The sequence below is a fragment of the Tympanuchus pallidicinctus genome, unplaced genomic scaffold (assembly GCF_026119805.1).
Source record: "Tympanuchus pallidicinctus isolate F22 unplaced genomic scaffold, pur_lepc_1.0 scaffold19, whole genome shotgun sequence".
In the NCBI taxonomy this organism is placed as follows: Eukaryota; Metazoa; Chordata; class Aves; order Galliformes; family Phasianidae; genus Tympanuchus; species Tympanuchus pallidicinctus.
The window spans coordinates 4,314,399-4,329,733 of record NW_026294710.1 but is presented as its reverse complement, the minus strand read 5'-3'; the positions used below and the strand labels follow the sequence as shown (position 1 = coordinate 4,329,733).

The 15,335-nt window shown below is 36.7% G+C and overlaps 1 protein-coding gene across 5 annotated transcripts in view; it reads right to left on the bottom strand.

The window, feature by feature from the left end:
* Window positions 1-15,335, bottom strand: part of SRPK2 (SRSF protein kinase 2) — a 132,495-nt gene that overhangs the window by 23,336 nt on the left and 93,824 nt on the right. For all 5 annotated transcript variants that reach the window (XM_052680888.1, XM_052680885.1, XM_052680883.1 and 2 more), the window contains 6 exons: window positions 12,749-12,857; window positions 12,146-12,233; window positions 11,821-11,908; window positions 6,805-6,911; window positions 2,703-2,868; window positions 619-644 (listed from right to left, as the gene is read on the bottom strand). In XM_052680888.1, coding sequence (XP_052536848.1) covers window positions 619-644; window positions 2,703-2,868; window positions 6,805-6,911; window positions 11,821-11,908; window positions 12,146-12,233; window positions 12,749-12,857 — 584 coding nt within the window. The remainder of the gene's footprint in view (window positions 1-618; window positions 645-2,702; window positions 2,869-6,804; window positions 6,912-11,820; window positions 11,909-12,145; window positions 12,234-12,748; window positions 12,858-15,335) is intronic.

The window sequence follows — 15,335 nt, the reverse complement described above, 5'->3', positions numbered from 1 at the left end:
GGTTTGTCCATAAATGCCATCACCTTCAAAACAAGTTACATGACAATCAAAACCAGACAGTTAATTCTAACTTCCATGCATGTTGTATGCTTACTTAAACTATATACAGATTCTGAATGCAGAAAGTAGGTTCAGCCTTAGTAGGTTCAACTACTAAACAGCTCTGCTATCAGAGGTTCTTCTACTAGCAAATGGCAAAAAGATATTTAAGACCTCATGAAAAAAACCTACCTTTTCAGACCTTGCTGATTAAGGCACTGAACTTCTGCAGCTGTCTGCAATGCATGACATTTGGTGCATGCATGCATTCTCATCAGGATAAAAATGAACGGATAATTCCATGAGAGATTACAATGGCCATGCTTAACTTTCTTTGATATAGCTACAGTATTTCTAAGAGAATTTCCATCAGAAATTTTCTTAGAATTTGCATTAAAACTGGTGTTTAAAACTGGTCAGGCCAAAGACACTGAAAGAAAAATGTTCTTTGAAACATAAAAATGTCATTCAAAGGGAGCTTTAAAAAAGTATTAATACTACTAACAGTCTAATAATTACAAATACCCCTACGAACACAGGAAGTAAGATAGTTGATCTGAATTATATAACAATACTTACAGGCTTTTGCTGTGGAGCTGTACTCACTGCAAAGAAAAAAAAAAAAGTCAATATACCTTTTTTCAAGAATAACTACAAGTGATAAAGCAATGATTTAAAATCTTATTTTCAACCAGCATTTTAACTCTTTACAAATGCCTCCTGTCTGAAATCATACAGAGTCTCCATTAGACTATCTGGAATTAGAAGGATTTATCATTAATTTCTGTTCTCTCTGTTGTGGCTAGTGGAGAGTTGATCAAATTCAGATAGAGGACTCCAAAACAGCCATGAGTAGACAGAAAACTTTAACTGACTTCAGAGATGTCACAGATGAAATGCATGCAGTCAGCTGACTGATCAGATGCAGGCAGATTTTAAATAGTTCAGGCAGTATCAACGCAGATGACTGTTGTGTTGGACTGAGCAGAAAAGTCAGATATTCACACTTCCTTCCTTTTGAAGCAGAGTACTCTGCTAGGACTGCAGGCATGAAGAATTGCCTATGGCAAAAAGCACTACACCAGGGAAAGCATCTCCAGCATGCACCCCTTCCTACGCATGGCCCAGACAGACACCATCAATGATTGCTGCAATTACAAGTCACTGTGAAAATGCACAGAACAGTAACAACAACAAAGTGCCACACAGGAACACCATCACCATCACCACCACCACAGGTGCAGAAAACTGCATTTGTGTCCCTGAAAGGGCAGTGCTGTCTCAAAGGTTCTTAAATCTGACTATCATCACCTCTAAAAAATGCAAGTATGCAGAACCAATTCTTAAAATGCTGTAACAAAAACACATCTTCAGTCCCTGTGTGGAATGCCACATATTTAACTGCAAATTGCCAAGAACAAAGAGTGATAAGAATTCCATCAATACTTTCCATAATGTTTATTTTAATGTCAGGAAGCAATGTCAAGTCTGCTTCCCACACAGGCAACATACAGCCTTTAGCAGTATGATTCCCCATTATGTAAAATTCAACACAATATACTAACAATTTATAAGATTTTGCATGTCAACATAAATAATACTGTAAAACACCACAAACATTGTTAGCACAAAAAAAAAAAACTCATAGACCGAGTCCAAAAAATGATGTTGAAAAGAAAGAGCTTTAGGAAATGCAGAGTCTGGAAAGAATGTTCCACCATGGAAATATCTATGATTTAGGCCACAACGATTGCTCCTGATATAGTAGGTATTTGTACTATATCTCTATAAATTTAAACCATAATATATTTTTTCTGGTAACATTACAAAAGCTTTAAATGCTTTGTCTCTCCACTGCCTGTAGCTGATTTGTTGGACTACAAAATAAAACAGTGACCATGCACAAAAAAATCTCTCAAAAAGCCGTATTTCCTTCTGGCATGTCTTCACTGGTAGCTGTAAGCTCCTTCCCTTTGGTTCCTCCTACCTAAACGTAAAACGTGCAGTTCCCATCTAAGATCTTGGCAAGCTTAACAAACTTAACAAAATATTTCACGTGCAGTGCTGGGAAGAAGGGCTTATTGTGTATTCATTCAAGTACAATAATTGCTGTTTGCAAGAATGAAAAGCTATGGCCTGCAAGAATTGTCGCTACATCTTGAGAATAAGTTACAACTGGTGAAAAGACAGATAATTTCAAAGGAACACTGATGATACTGTAATAGAACCAGACACAAAAGTTAGATGTGACTATTAATTACTGCCAGTATTAAAGATGCAAGTCATTGCAGCTTGCAGGGTGGGACTGTGTTCCAATAAATCTGCAGGCACTCCAAAAACCTGAACATGAAAAACTGAGAAGAAAAAATTCCTTTTTAACTCTCCAGAATATGAATAAGAGTTCAGTGGACATACTTTTCTTTTACATGCGATTTACTAGACCAGGCTGGGCAGCCTGGTCTAGTATTAAATGTGGAGGTTGGTGGCCCTGCATGTGGCAGGGGGGTTGGAGATTCGTGATCCTTGAGGTCCCTTCCAACCCTGGTCATTCTGTGACTCTGTGATTTAAAGTATTCATATGCATTAAATAAAACATTGCTAGCATTAATTTACAGATTAATTTACAGTAATTTACTACATTGCATTTAAACACACTGTCATACCTGCTGAGCCAGAAGGAGGAGGAGCTCCAGCTTTCTGCCATTCAGTAGCTTCAGCAGCCATTCTACGAACGTAGGCATCGTCCACACACATCAGAATGTTTTCTGGCTTAATATCCGTATGAATGATCTTGCACTTGCTGTGTAGATAATCTAGACCTTGAAGAACCTAATTGAAAAAGGAATTTTATTTTTGTTTCCTGTAAGCCAGAACAAGCTAAATGTGTTTATTAGCATAGAAAATGAAGTTCAACCTATTGCCTACCATCCATATGTGGCCTAGTATACTTAGCTCATAAACCCAGTTCTACAGACATTGACAAGTTAGACACTGGCAGGCTGAACTGTTTCAATGACAGCAACCTGATCTCAGACTTCCAATTCCCAACCATTCTTCAACTGGTTTGCACACGTGTAAAAAAACTCGACAGATCTTCCTTTGGAAAAGAAGGCAATAAGGGAAACAGCAGGTGAAATGCTAACTGTAATTTTTCTTACAACTGCAACAGTAATTCAGCTTTTAACATGACCAAGATGTCACACACAGAACTGTCTATCTGTATTTGTTACTTGTATTTTTCCTCTAGTCCTTCATATTCTTTGTAGACTGAATTTTGCAAGCTCATATAAAACTTGCATATCCAAATTCTTGAAAATGTCTTCTGGGACTAAAATAAAATCGTGATGACAAAGCTTTCTCTGATTCTGACTAGCACAGAAATACAACAGCTGGTGTGGTTTTAGAAGTATGTTAGGTGAGACTTAGGTATAAACTGTGGAATGTCAATTACCTCAATTAATTAGTACAGGGTAATGAAAGAGGGTAAAAAACAAACTATTGCTACAGTAAGCTTCATAAATACTGTAAAAAATACATCAGCAAGAAAAACAAAGAAATCGAAACCTAGGTGACCTCACTTAAAAGATTTCTTTCAATTCTTATAGAACGTTCTACAGCAAGAAATAGACCACCAGACTCCTGAGCTTCAACTACAGGAACAGTGCCATTCTAGGTATGTTATAAGTAAACTAGCACATGGCTAACTTCCGTGCTCTGATGATCCTTGAAAACATAACTGGCAAGGGTGAGCCTTAAAAACAAAGATCTTGGTTCTAAATAGCAGTAACAGAATACAAAGACATCAGCCCACCACTCAGTACTGAGCTAGTACCAGACTGGCACGTTCATCCTGCATGCCTGGGAGCTCAGATAAGAGAACAGCAGTTGCATGTGTTTGATGTTTACACTGAGGGTAATGCACCCTAGAAATATCTCAAGTGCTTTGCTCTGCCTTCTCCTCTTCTGGAGCTAGCCCCAGAGAGCAACCTTCTGAAAAGCCTTCTATCATGAGCACGTAAAAGCTGCGTGTTCACTTGAGTAAGGCTCAAAATCAGCATGAATGGTGCATCTAAAAACTGCTGTGTTCTTTATAATCTGGATTTTTCTTGCAAATCCAACATACACTTGAGTATGTGCCAAGTCAATCAAAATAACATACAGTGTATCACAAACTGAGAAATCTGAAAGGAAGACTGGCTATTAGTGAGAGGCTGGAAAATCTAGAAAAGACCCCCTTAGCAATAGGAACACAAAGATTGATCTCAGTAACCTCTTCCTTCCATCACTATAGATGACAATAACAATTAAACATGTGTAAACTGAGGCCAACATAAAAAATTCTGGAGCACACTGACTTACCACAAGGACCACTAGGATTTTATAATGAGAAATGGTGCTCTTAGCAATCCTAAAACATAGATCAGGTTGCTTTATCCTAAAACCTGCAAGTATACTATACCACCATACCAGTAATTAAATGCACGCTGCATGTACTTTTTTGCATCATAGTCTGAGATGATGGACAACGGGGAAAACAATTCTCCTTTTTATTTATTTCTCCACTGAAAATAAAATTACATGCATCGTGTATTGCAACTCTGAAAAATCAGAATAGGGCTTGTTATTGCAAATGCAAATTACAAAACTGTATTTCCTCCCTTGTAAAAGTCACATGGTTAGTTTCACATCAAGAAATACCATCATCGTTTGCAGTATCTAATTAAGAACCCCTTTTCTTTTCTTCCTTTTGCATTCAGGGAGCTACATCACACTGACACATTAAACAGACTACTTGTTGTACCGCAGGTGAAAAGCAAAAGTGAAAATGTTCATTGCTTCAGTAACACAATGCTGGCTTTAGTAAATAGTTTCAGAAGATGATTCCTTTAAAACAGACTGATGCTATGTATTTCAGAACTCAAAATGAGGATTCTAGAATTAAGTAAATGCACACTTCTAACTTCTACCTTCATTACACAAAAGAAACTGTGGCAACCAACCCTTTTTTCAATTCTACAGAGGCATCTCTTGCATGACATTTCATATAGCTCTGCCCCAAGGGAAGAAGTACTGCTTAAAATTGAAATGAGTATGAGGTTCTTATTAAGAAACTCAGCTCTCAGCTGCATTTTAAACTAACCCTTAAATTCGCCCCAATGCTCAAAGATACTAAAGAAGTGGGAAAAAAATTCCCAATCGTAATATAAAAAAATTCTTTTTCATTATAGCATTCAGCTATAATATTTTTTGAAACAAAATGGTTTATTTTGCTGAGCACCACTGCAATAACTGAACTGTTTCATATTCAAGTTTTACAAATAAACTTTTAGAACACGCGTGGCACCGGTTTTCTGATTGCATCTGGAAGGAGAACATGTTCTTCAAAACCTCTCCATTGTGCTTCCCATATAATTCCATTCCTAAGGCAGCTCCTTGCTAACCCCACTTCTCACTGGGTTTTGGTTACCATCCCTGAATGCCACACTTCAAAATTCTCCTTTGCAAGGTTACAGGCAAGACCATGTGAAGCTGTGTTCGGAAGTTTCCAGCTTCCATCCAAAAAGAGATTGTTTTTAGCTTGGATCCATTCAGTGGTCTGGTTTACGCTCTGATTCTGCAAACAGCCATTGTAATGCACATAAATCATAGCAGGGAGCTCCAAAAACTGGTTTGTTGCTAAAGGCAGTGTATAAAGAAAGCACACTGTAAATTCCCATCCTTTGGCCAGCCTCCAGGACAATGGTGCAACATAGTGAGAACATTCCAAACAAAAAAATGACAATGCTTACGGGAAACCGTGGATATTTATAGACACATACCAACACAAACAGACACATTCCTGCTCCACAGCACACAGCTCTGTGCAGCTGGAGCACTGCATCAGTACAGCTTCTTATTTTGGGTACGTGAGCCACCTGGCTGCACAGAAATTAGTGGACCTGCAATTTCAACTACTTACTAACAGCTGCATCAGAGCATTCAGTAATTCTGATTAAAAAGCTGATAGGCTGAGATTCATCAGATGACATACAATAAAGATTTCAAAGCAAACAACTATTTCAATAGACAGGTTATTACTACAACAGAAGTAATGTTGCTGAAAGACAATACAAATTACTTAAATGGCAATCTGAAAATATTTATGTATTGGCAAAGTATTAACTGCTTGTAGATTAGTATGTATACAGAATCACAGATTTTTTTTCATGATTTTTTCATGTTGAGACAATACTTCTCTTTACCTCTCAGCAATTTGGTTTCCACAATACAGCAAGAGAACATATTTTGAAAGAACATTTCCCTATAAGTTGTCCTGGTTTCATCTGGTTAGGTCTCTGACTCAACAAGAACTTAAAAATAAATAAGTAATAATTTTTAAAGAACAGTTTTTTCCTTCAGAATCAGGTTTTTTTTCAGAGACAGATAAGCTTATTAAGGAGCATATCATGCTGATGGTTTTGTTGACCAAAACTGCAATTGAATACAAAAAATCTATGGATAAGACCCATTGTTTCAGCTTTTTAACCAAAACAGTACTGAAAACTCCCTTATCAGTGGGATATCTTGATAAAAATAATACAGTATGCAGAAACCCAGGCTACTCAATAAGAGGTTCCTACAAACCCCCCAGCTCCCTGGGTTTAACAATAAAATTATCTTATCTTAGATAATAATTAATAAGAACTAAGCTGAAATGTCACCATTCTAGCCTTCAGAATGTTAACAATGGTGGAAAAAGTTAATTAAAATATTAGCAAATCTTACCTGTCGAATTATACTTTTAACACAACGGATGGGAAGGCCTTGATAATTGGACTTGATTATCCATTTTAGGAGATGGTGTCCAAGTACCTCAAAGACCATACAAACATCTGGGGCTTAATTAAGGACAATTTCCAAACAAACTTGTTAATAAGATGAACCACAAACGTTTGTTTGCTTGTTGGCTAAAGCAATCATCATCATGTAATCATAGTTCTCCCCTAACTGATCAAAACACAATTACTACATTTCAATAATATATAAACAGGAAAAAAGAACCATGCCCTAACAGACCAATTTAAAATAAAACATTTTAAATGTTTTAAATACATTTTAAATGTATTCTTGCCCTTAATTTCTAAAGGTAAAAGCAGTGTTAGGGTGAGTAATTAAGTCACAAAATAAGTAATCCATTTTCGTTTTCTCTGAAATAGTTCAAAGTACTGATTTGTTCTATCATCTCTAATTTCTAATAAATTTTTTAAAATAGAGTGTTTTAACAACAGCAGACTACAGCTGCAGTGTTTTAGAAAAAGAACTATTCTAAACATCTTTCTGATTAGGTTCAATTGAGAAACACTTGAAAATAAAGACTGAAGTAGTAAGAGAATGGATCCCTTACTTCATAGAGTTTTAACTGCAAAGAATAATGGCAATCAGCAAAGACTCAGGAACAAAAGAAAAAGCAACATGCAAAAACAACAATGCCAGAAAGTTTAATTTGACTCAGGATCTTTCCAATAGCAGACCATCAGTGAAGTGTATGGAAGAGAGCAAGGGTTTTAATACCTAGCATCCTGATGATGATCTTAGTGTCACTGTCCCAAGTAAAAATGATGCATACCTTGTCTATGGTCTACCATTTACATTCTTCTCAAGCACCTACCCATATGAATAAAGCCATGTGAAGTTTTGTAATCTACATCCTTAAACTAGAATTAGACTGAATGATGTCTCAAGACTGGTCAAAGCACTTTGAGAATAACTGTACTATTCTGATAGCTGCTACCTGCTCAACTTAGTTGATGCTCCTTAACTCCAATACTAGGAGAGACCGTGAACAGCCTACTCAAAATATTATAAAACTCTGTTCAATTCAGAAGAAGAAACAGCCTTGTTTACCATACAAGCACCCAACAAACAAAAGTCACTAGAGCAGCACATGGTCATCAGAGAGGAGGAACACGGCACGTTAGCTCTACACGACTTATCAATTTAGCCCACACAATGAAGTTGTGAAGTTACAGGAAGACAGCAACACTTATTCCAGGAAGGCAAGACACTGCAGCATTAAGAAATGAAATTTAGGACACCTGCTCACCACCCTTCAGACTACTGCTGCAGCAGACTCTCCAGTGCAGATTCGTGCCATTCCATGCACGTATTAGAGTGCTAAGCCTTGTCATTAAACAGAATAGGAAGGGATACTGGGAATTGAAGAGCTGAGAGGCAAGGAAGGACAGGATACAGAGAAATAAGATGCAAGGAGGAATGGCAGAGTCAAGCAAAGAGAGGGAGAGCTACAGGAGGAGTGACTTCTACCTGAGAGAGATTGCAGCATTTTGCCATGAGGACTCTGATAAACCCAAGGCATGCCCAGTGCCGGGGAGGAAAGTGGGATGGCAGAAAGACACACTGAAGACTCAAGGTTTATTATAGACATGTAAATGTGACTGTTGCCTGATTCATTGTTATGACCTGAAGAACCTTAACCGTGAGCCAGTGTGCCCACAAACAGTGAGGAAAGCTGTGCACTAATTATCAGGAATCCAGCCTCGTGAGCTCTGGGATCATCCCACGACATCAAGTGCCTGATATATGAGTGTGTCCACACAGTCCTCCAGAAAAAAGAAACACAAAGCCCACACCGTACACACATCCCTTATGAAATGTCCTTTGAAGCAAAGTCTGGGGAAGGCTTGAACGAGGGAAACTTAGCAGATAGGGAAAACAAGAGAGAACAAACATAACATGTATCAGCTGACAGCTTTAAGTACTTACAACTTATTTCTTGACTAAAGTCTTACATGCAACTATCTATTGATCTACAAAAATACTAGAGGACTATTTAGAAATCTGATGAGGCTTACAGACTAGTTAAAACAAATGACAAAATGCTGGTACCAACACAGAGCACTTCTGAGTGTATCTCAGATACTTTTGTGTAAGCAGCATTAAGGCCCTACGGCATTTAATTTGTGCTGTTTATTCTTTAAAGGCAAATTTATTACAATTACAGAATCACAGAATTATTGTAACACATGATCATTTCCTTCTTTACTTTCTCATTTGTCTATCCAAACACTTGTTTCATTGTGTGATTATCAGAACCTCTGATTAAAAAATGTTCAATCATTTATTAAGATTCTAATAAATATCCAGTGTAAATAAAATTAATGATCTACACTTACTGAAAAAATTACAGTGCCCACGTTCAGAAATTGTTATTTCCTGAATAAAATACATATAACTGTAGTATTTTTAAACCGCACAAGTAGCTAACAAAAATTATCAGTCAGCGTAGCACAGCATACGTTGTTAAAATCCACATGTTTGTAAGTAGGTCTTACAGCTCCTAGGAGAAGGGTGATTATTTCCAGACACACAGCCCAGGCCAATGGCTCTGCATATTCACAGCCCTGTGCCTCAGCGTTCTTTACAAGCTTCCCTGCTTGGAATCTCCATTACATTTTGTGGCGTTGGCCACCTGAAGGATTCACCCACCTCTCCCCTGTCTTTCTTTGACTTTTGAAGGTATTCCGTAATCAACAGTCAAAGAACAGTCACAGAACAGATATTTAGTGATTTTCCCAAGGGACACCAGAAATAACACAGCATGAAATATTGTCTGTCTCTCAGCCTGATCATCCCATAACACTAACATAGCACTAAAATAGCCTTTTTTTTTTTTTAATTAATGAAATCCAGTAGCAGCAAGATGCTAAAAAGTTACCTGCTCCCTTCTAAAAGAACCTGCACCAAAGATTTTTTTTCCCCTACAAGACCAGAAGGACTTAATCAAATAACCAACAGAGCCAAATTTTGATCAAATAAGTCACGCTACTCAGAATGCACAAATTGCTCAGGAGACAACTCATAACGGAAGATACTTGCTATCACATTTGCACTGGTGACTATTATACGTTTCTCTCCCAGTAATTAAAACATTTGCTTTCGATATAAACCAACTTCTGAACTGCCAGAATTTTCAGCATGAAGGTAAAACTGAAATAGAATAAATCACTATCAGATGTCCAATTTTAATCTGCTGATGCAAAGCTACCTGAGTTGTTATTTTTCACCAGAAGAGTTTCCTTTGGCTTTGTCAACATAAATGCTATAGTTGGATACGTTTTCAAAATACTATTAGTAACAAAGTTTACTCTTCATAATCTTCTTCAGAAATGGCTTTTACCTTTAACACATGTGTATCTCACCAATAATTTAAGAATGTTACCAAGAAACGACTCCATTAAACCAATAAAAATTATTTCTACGCATAGGTATAAAAACATTTTCTTATTCCCCACTTCATATTACTGTTTTACAATGAAAACAGCAAGTTAAAATCTCTGATTTCTAAAAATAACTTCAATTAGTTTTCACCAGAACAGTTGTCTTCAGAGCTGAAGTGCTCTGATGACATTATTTTTTTAGTGAACGAACACAGACAATAGAGATATTTATATAGTACTTCTCAGGAAGCATTTCAGCTCAAAGATATTTTTGTAGTTCAACAACACTGAGAAACCCCAATTAGGGTTCTTTGCCCCATTGTATTAACAAGTTCCTTGGCCATAAATCATTTCTAAACAAGTTGAAATGACTGCAAGCAACTGTATAGTTTATTTTAATTCATGGTAATTTGATAAAACCTACAAAAAAAGCAGATTACATTGGCTTCACTGACACTGAAGCAGCTTTCTAGCATGATAGCTAACCAATGAAGCAACCAGGCACCAAATAAAATGAGAGAAAACGGTTAGGATCCTACTCTGCAAATGAGAATACATGTTCCCATACTCTCCCTTCTTTCTTATTACATACTCTAAGGCTTCATAACTAATGTCAACAGACAGATGGGTGGAACAAAAACCAAACATTTCTTCCTGGGAGGATGCTTTCAAATTCACTGGCAGTCATCTCCTAGATTCCTCCCCTGGAGGACCAGAGACGGTGAGGAATATCTTAAACTAATCTTCTGAAGACTGACGGCACATCACCAAAATCTTGAGCTCAGTAGAGCAGGAGCTCTCTTGGTTGAGTAGTATGAACAATGAGGACAGTTGTTAGTTCTCCAAGACACAACAAGCATACAAATAAATACCAATTGTATTTACGTCAATGAAAGAATAGTAACATAATAAGCTGCTAAAATACAATTAGCAAGGATAACTCACTTTAGGGTCAAGTATAAAAATATATTCATAGGCCCCAACTTTTCCCTGAGAACAACGCTCTGTCACATATCGCACCTCTTTCTCCATCCCCCTCTCCCTCTCTCACAGCATTAGAATACAAATCTTTAAAAGCTTGGCCAAAAAACTCACAATGTCATGTAGCCAAAAAAAAAAAACAAAAAACAAACAACCATAATAAGAAAACTTTTTCCACACCCTCACACGTCACCAAAGAAAACAGAAACAAGCTTCCTCACGACACTAACACTTTCTTTCTCCTTACTAGTCTAGAGCAGAACATGCATACTGTAAGCCTCACCTATTACTAATCTTTTCAGTAAAACTGCTGTTTCTAAACAATCTTACCTTTGTAGTTCTAATAGACTGTGACAGGATTAATGTCTTTTATTAATTTTTATTTTGCACTGTATTTTAAAAATCTGAGCTATTTGACCCCAGTGAGTGTGTCACATATTGGACTGCTTCTTCCATCTACACTTACGTTGATGTTTCTGCACTACTGTTTTAAATTAAGACTACCTAAAAATAGCCAGAATGAAGAGCTTACTTATCTCCACAGATCACTATTACTGAAGATGCAATGTTTTCAAAAGGATACGTATTCCATTCATTCCAGAAATTTTGAAGTCATCGATTAGTTGTACAACCATATCTTTGTTGGGATCATTAGGGTCGCTTTCACGAACCTAAACCAAGAGCACAAAGGCAGACATTTCAGGGAATGACTGACATGACAACACCAAGGAATTTGCTTTCTGCCCGATGTTAATATTTTGGAGCTATAGAAGTCACAGTAACATAACAAATAAGCTGCTTAGCAAAAAAAAGTTTAAACAATACATCCCACTAGATTTTTTAATTTTATTTGTTATTACTGGTATTATGGCTGGTATTGAACACCATCCTACATGAGTGATACGTACACATTTGAGTAACTTTATTTCATCCAAGGCTGTCTCTGTGTAATGCTGGGCACTTTTTACAACTTTCATTGCAACAAATCTTTTTCCCCTAGAAAAAACAAAACCAAAATATTTTCAACAAGTGCTCAAAGCTAAAAGAGACATTTTGAAGTTTGGAAATTTTAAATACAATATTTCATTACCTAACATATTCTGCTACAATACTACAAAACTGAAACTACATGGAAAAGCAACTTCTAATAACATTTTGTTAACTGTCTGTCTTATTAAATATTTTATCTCTTTGAAGCTAACGTATTTAAGAGGCATCACAGTAATTATATTTTTTCATTAAAGATGCAACAGAAACAAAAATATTATCTTACTCTTACATGTTCAAGACAACATGTAAACTCAATAGGCAAAGCTAATCTGTCAAATAGAATAGTTACACATTTCTGAGAAGTTTTATAAGTTACAGCCTTAACCAAGAGCAAAATTTTAATACAGACACCTTCCTGCAGAAAAAGACTGCATACATCTACATTAGTTTATCATGTGCCAAAAAAAAAATAAAATTAAATTTAAAAAAATCAAGTGCATGGAAATAAGTCGTTCACTTACTGCATATCCCAGCATAGCCAGACTGTAGAGAAGTGTCCCCATCCTAGCTTTCTAATAACATGATACCTGCCATTGAAGAGATCGCCAATTTTCACTGGATGATAGCCACCTTTCATGAAAAAAAAGCAGAAGAAGATGAGTCAGGAAACAAACAGTACCACTCAGTTTTTCATTTAAATCTTGCAGAATAATTTTTTCCTCGTAGTATAACTTTTCCTTTTCAAATTGTCCTGTGCTATATATAGGAAAAAAGAAACATTAACTCTAATGTTAAAAACTCTGCTTTAGTTGGCCTGGAGGGAAAATACTTGTGCCCTGTACATACTATAGAGTTTATTGGTCCTTCTCCTTTATGGCTTTTATTTGTGGAAACATTACCATCTGTTCTGTATTTCCCCAGGCTTATCTTCTACTTCACAGAGCATACAAGAAAGATCTACGTTATTTCTTTATCATATTTGAATATTCTTCAGCCAACATATACTTGGATGACTGCAAAAACTCAACAGAGACTCTTTTAATTCCCATTTGCTTTCTACTAAAAAAGGCGGCAATAAAATACCTCACCAGAAAATATTAAGAACAATGTCAAATTTAGTGTTGTTCTTCTGCTTGGATCCTGAACCACAGCAGCAGTGCATTTTCTCAAGTCTGAGGCTTTGATAGTGATGAAGCAGAGGGGGCAGCGAGCTGCAGACTTCGCCCAAGACCGCATTTTAACCCATCTGCAGGCCATCTGCACAACCACATCGCCAAAGTCCCAACTGGTGCCCCAAGTCCCACTGTCAGAAAGGCCAACCCTACAGCTGGAACTCAGGTTTCAACACAGTGTGAAGTGGCTGTAAGAGGTAGAGGTGATGTCCACAGCTCCATTGTGAAGCTTTTTCATATCCTTCCTATTTTAAGAGGCATTCTTAAGCTTAGGAAAAGAAGCTGATCACACAAGATTATTATTTGGACCTAACACACTAATAAATGTTCACAATTTTAACTAAATTGCTAAAAATAATACAGCTACAACTCTCCAAGAGTTGCCCATCTGCCAAGCATCAAGGAATTATCTCTTTGGCTCCTTCTGGTCTTTCAGAATGTCACACTCAACTGACCTTTGGCAGAACCCTTCACTACTGATTATTCCACTTCAAATTAGGAAAAGACTGCTTCCCCTAAGTCGTTGTATTTGTTTTGAGATCTCCCGAAAACCTTGTCAGAACCGGAGCCCAGCTCAAACAACGATGTCAATTTATTACTTAATTCCTTGGATTTAGTACAGGGAGTGGGCTCTTATCTCTTTCTTATCTGCAGAACAGCGGCATCAAATCTAAAAATATTTATATCCTTTCTTTGCTAGTAGCATCTTTTGCCTTGACAGAAGGTCAGGAGTTTATTGGTGAGCTTGTCACAAAGCCTTCCAGAGCAAACTAATAAATTTAATACAATTACACGACAAAATTATAAAGATTACATGTTTCACAGAATTCTAAAGCTTGGATAATATATTGCTGATATGAAATAACATTAAAAACAAAACAAAACTAATGATTTAAATTTCTGCTTGGCCATCCTTGCTGAAACAGCTGAGGATAAAAATATTTCAAAATCCGGATGAATATGATTATATTAAAACAGTTACCAACTGGTTTAATACAAACAAACAAACAAAAAGTATTCTTTGATAAATTCTTTCCATAAAACTCAGGATGATCAAGTAATAGATGTGAGAGGAAAGTTAAGAGAGCAAGTACATTATTCTACCTTTCTATTACTGAAAAGGTTTACATCAGTTAAACACATCAAGTCTGCTGATCTGACAGCAAGGATTATGTAAAAATCTTTCACACACGGTTCAGTACCATAGCATCATTTCTTCTGATTTTTGTCCTGCATATAACACTGCAAGAAAACAGAGACAAAGCATGAAGCTTTATCCTCTGCATAAAAGTACACAACACTTAGTTTTAACACCTGTCTACGGTTTGCAACACAGATTTTAAATTAAACAATACAAAAATTTCTGACGTGTTTTACAATCTGCTTAAACGTATGGCTCTATTCAATCATTTCTGAACATAATTATATCTGCTCAGGACAACATGGTGATACAGGTTGGTTGAGCAATAGGAATCAATAAATTCATTTAAGGACGCATATATTAGTTTGGTAAAAGGCATCAATAAGAGCTAGTTCTAAAACTTCCCAGTTGAGCTTTGATTGGTATATGAACAGCCCTTTTTTTCTCAATGATCTGGCTTCAGAGAAGCACTGAACTCACAACTGAGTACTTTTATCTTTGCATCCACCAGGTGCAAGGGCTTGTTCTTGAATTCCACATAAACTGTTTGGAGTTACACTGCACCAAGATACAAAATTGCTTATTATGGCATAACAAGCAATGGAAATTTGCCAAATGAGGAAAAACAGCTTAAGGTCAGCTAAAAGTCACTGTGATGAAGCCGAAGGAGAAATAAAGGGGAGGAAGCAGGTGGTCGTATGACCATTGAACATTAGCATATATTAGTGAGTTCCTGGACAAGAATGAATATGTATGCCAATGCATCACATACATATGCTTCAACTATTTAAACGT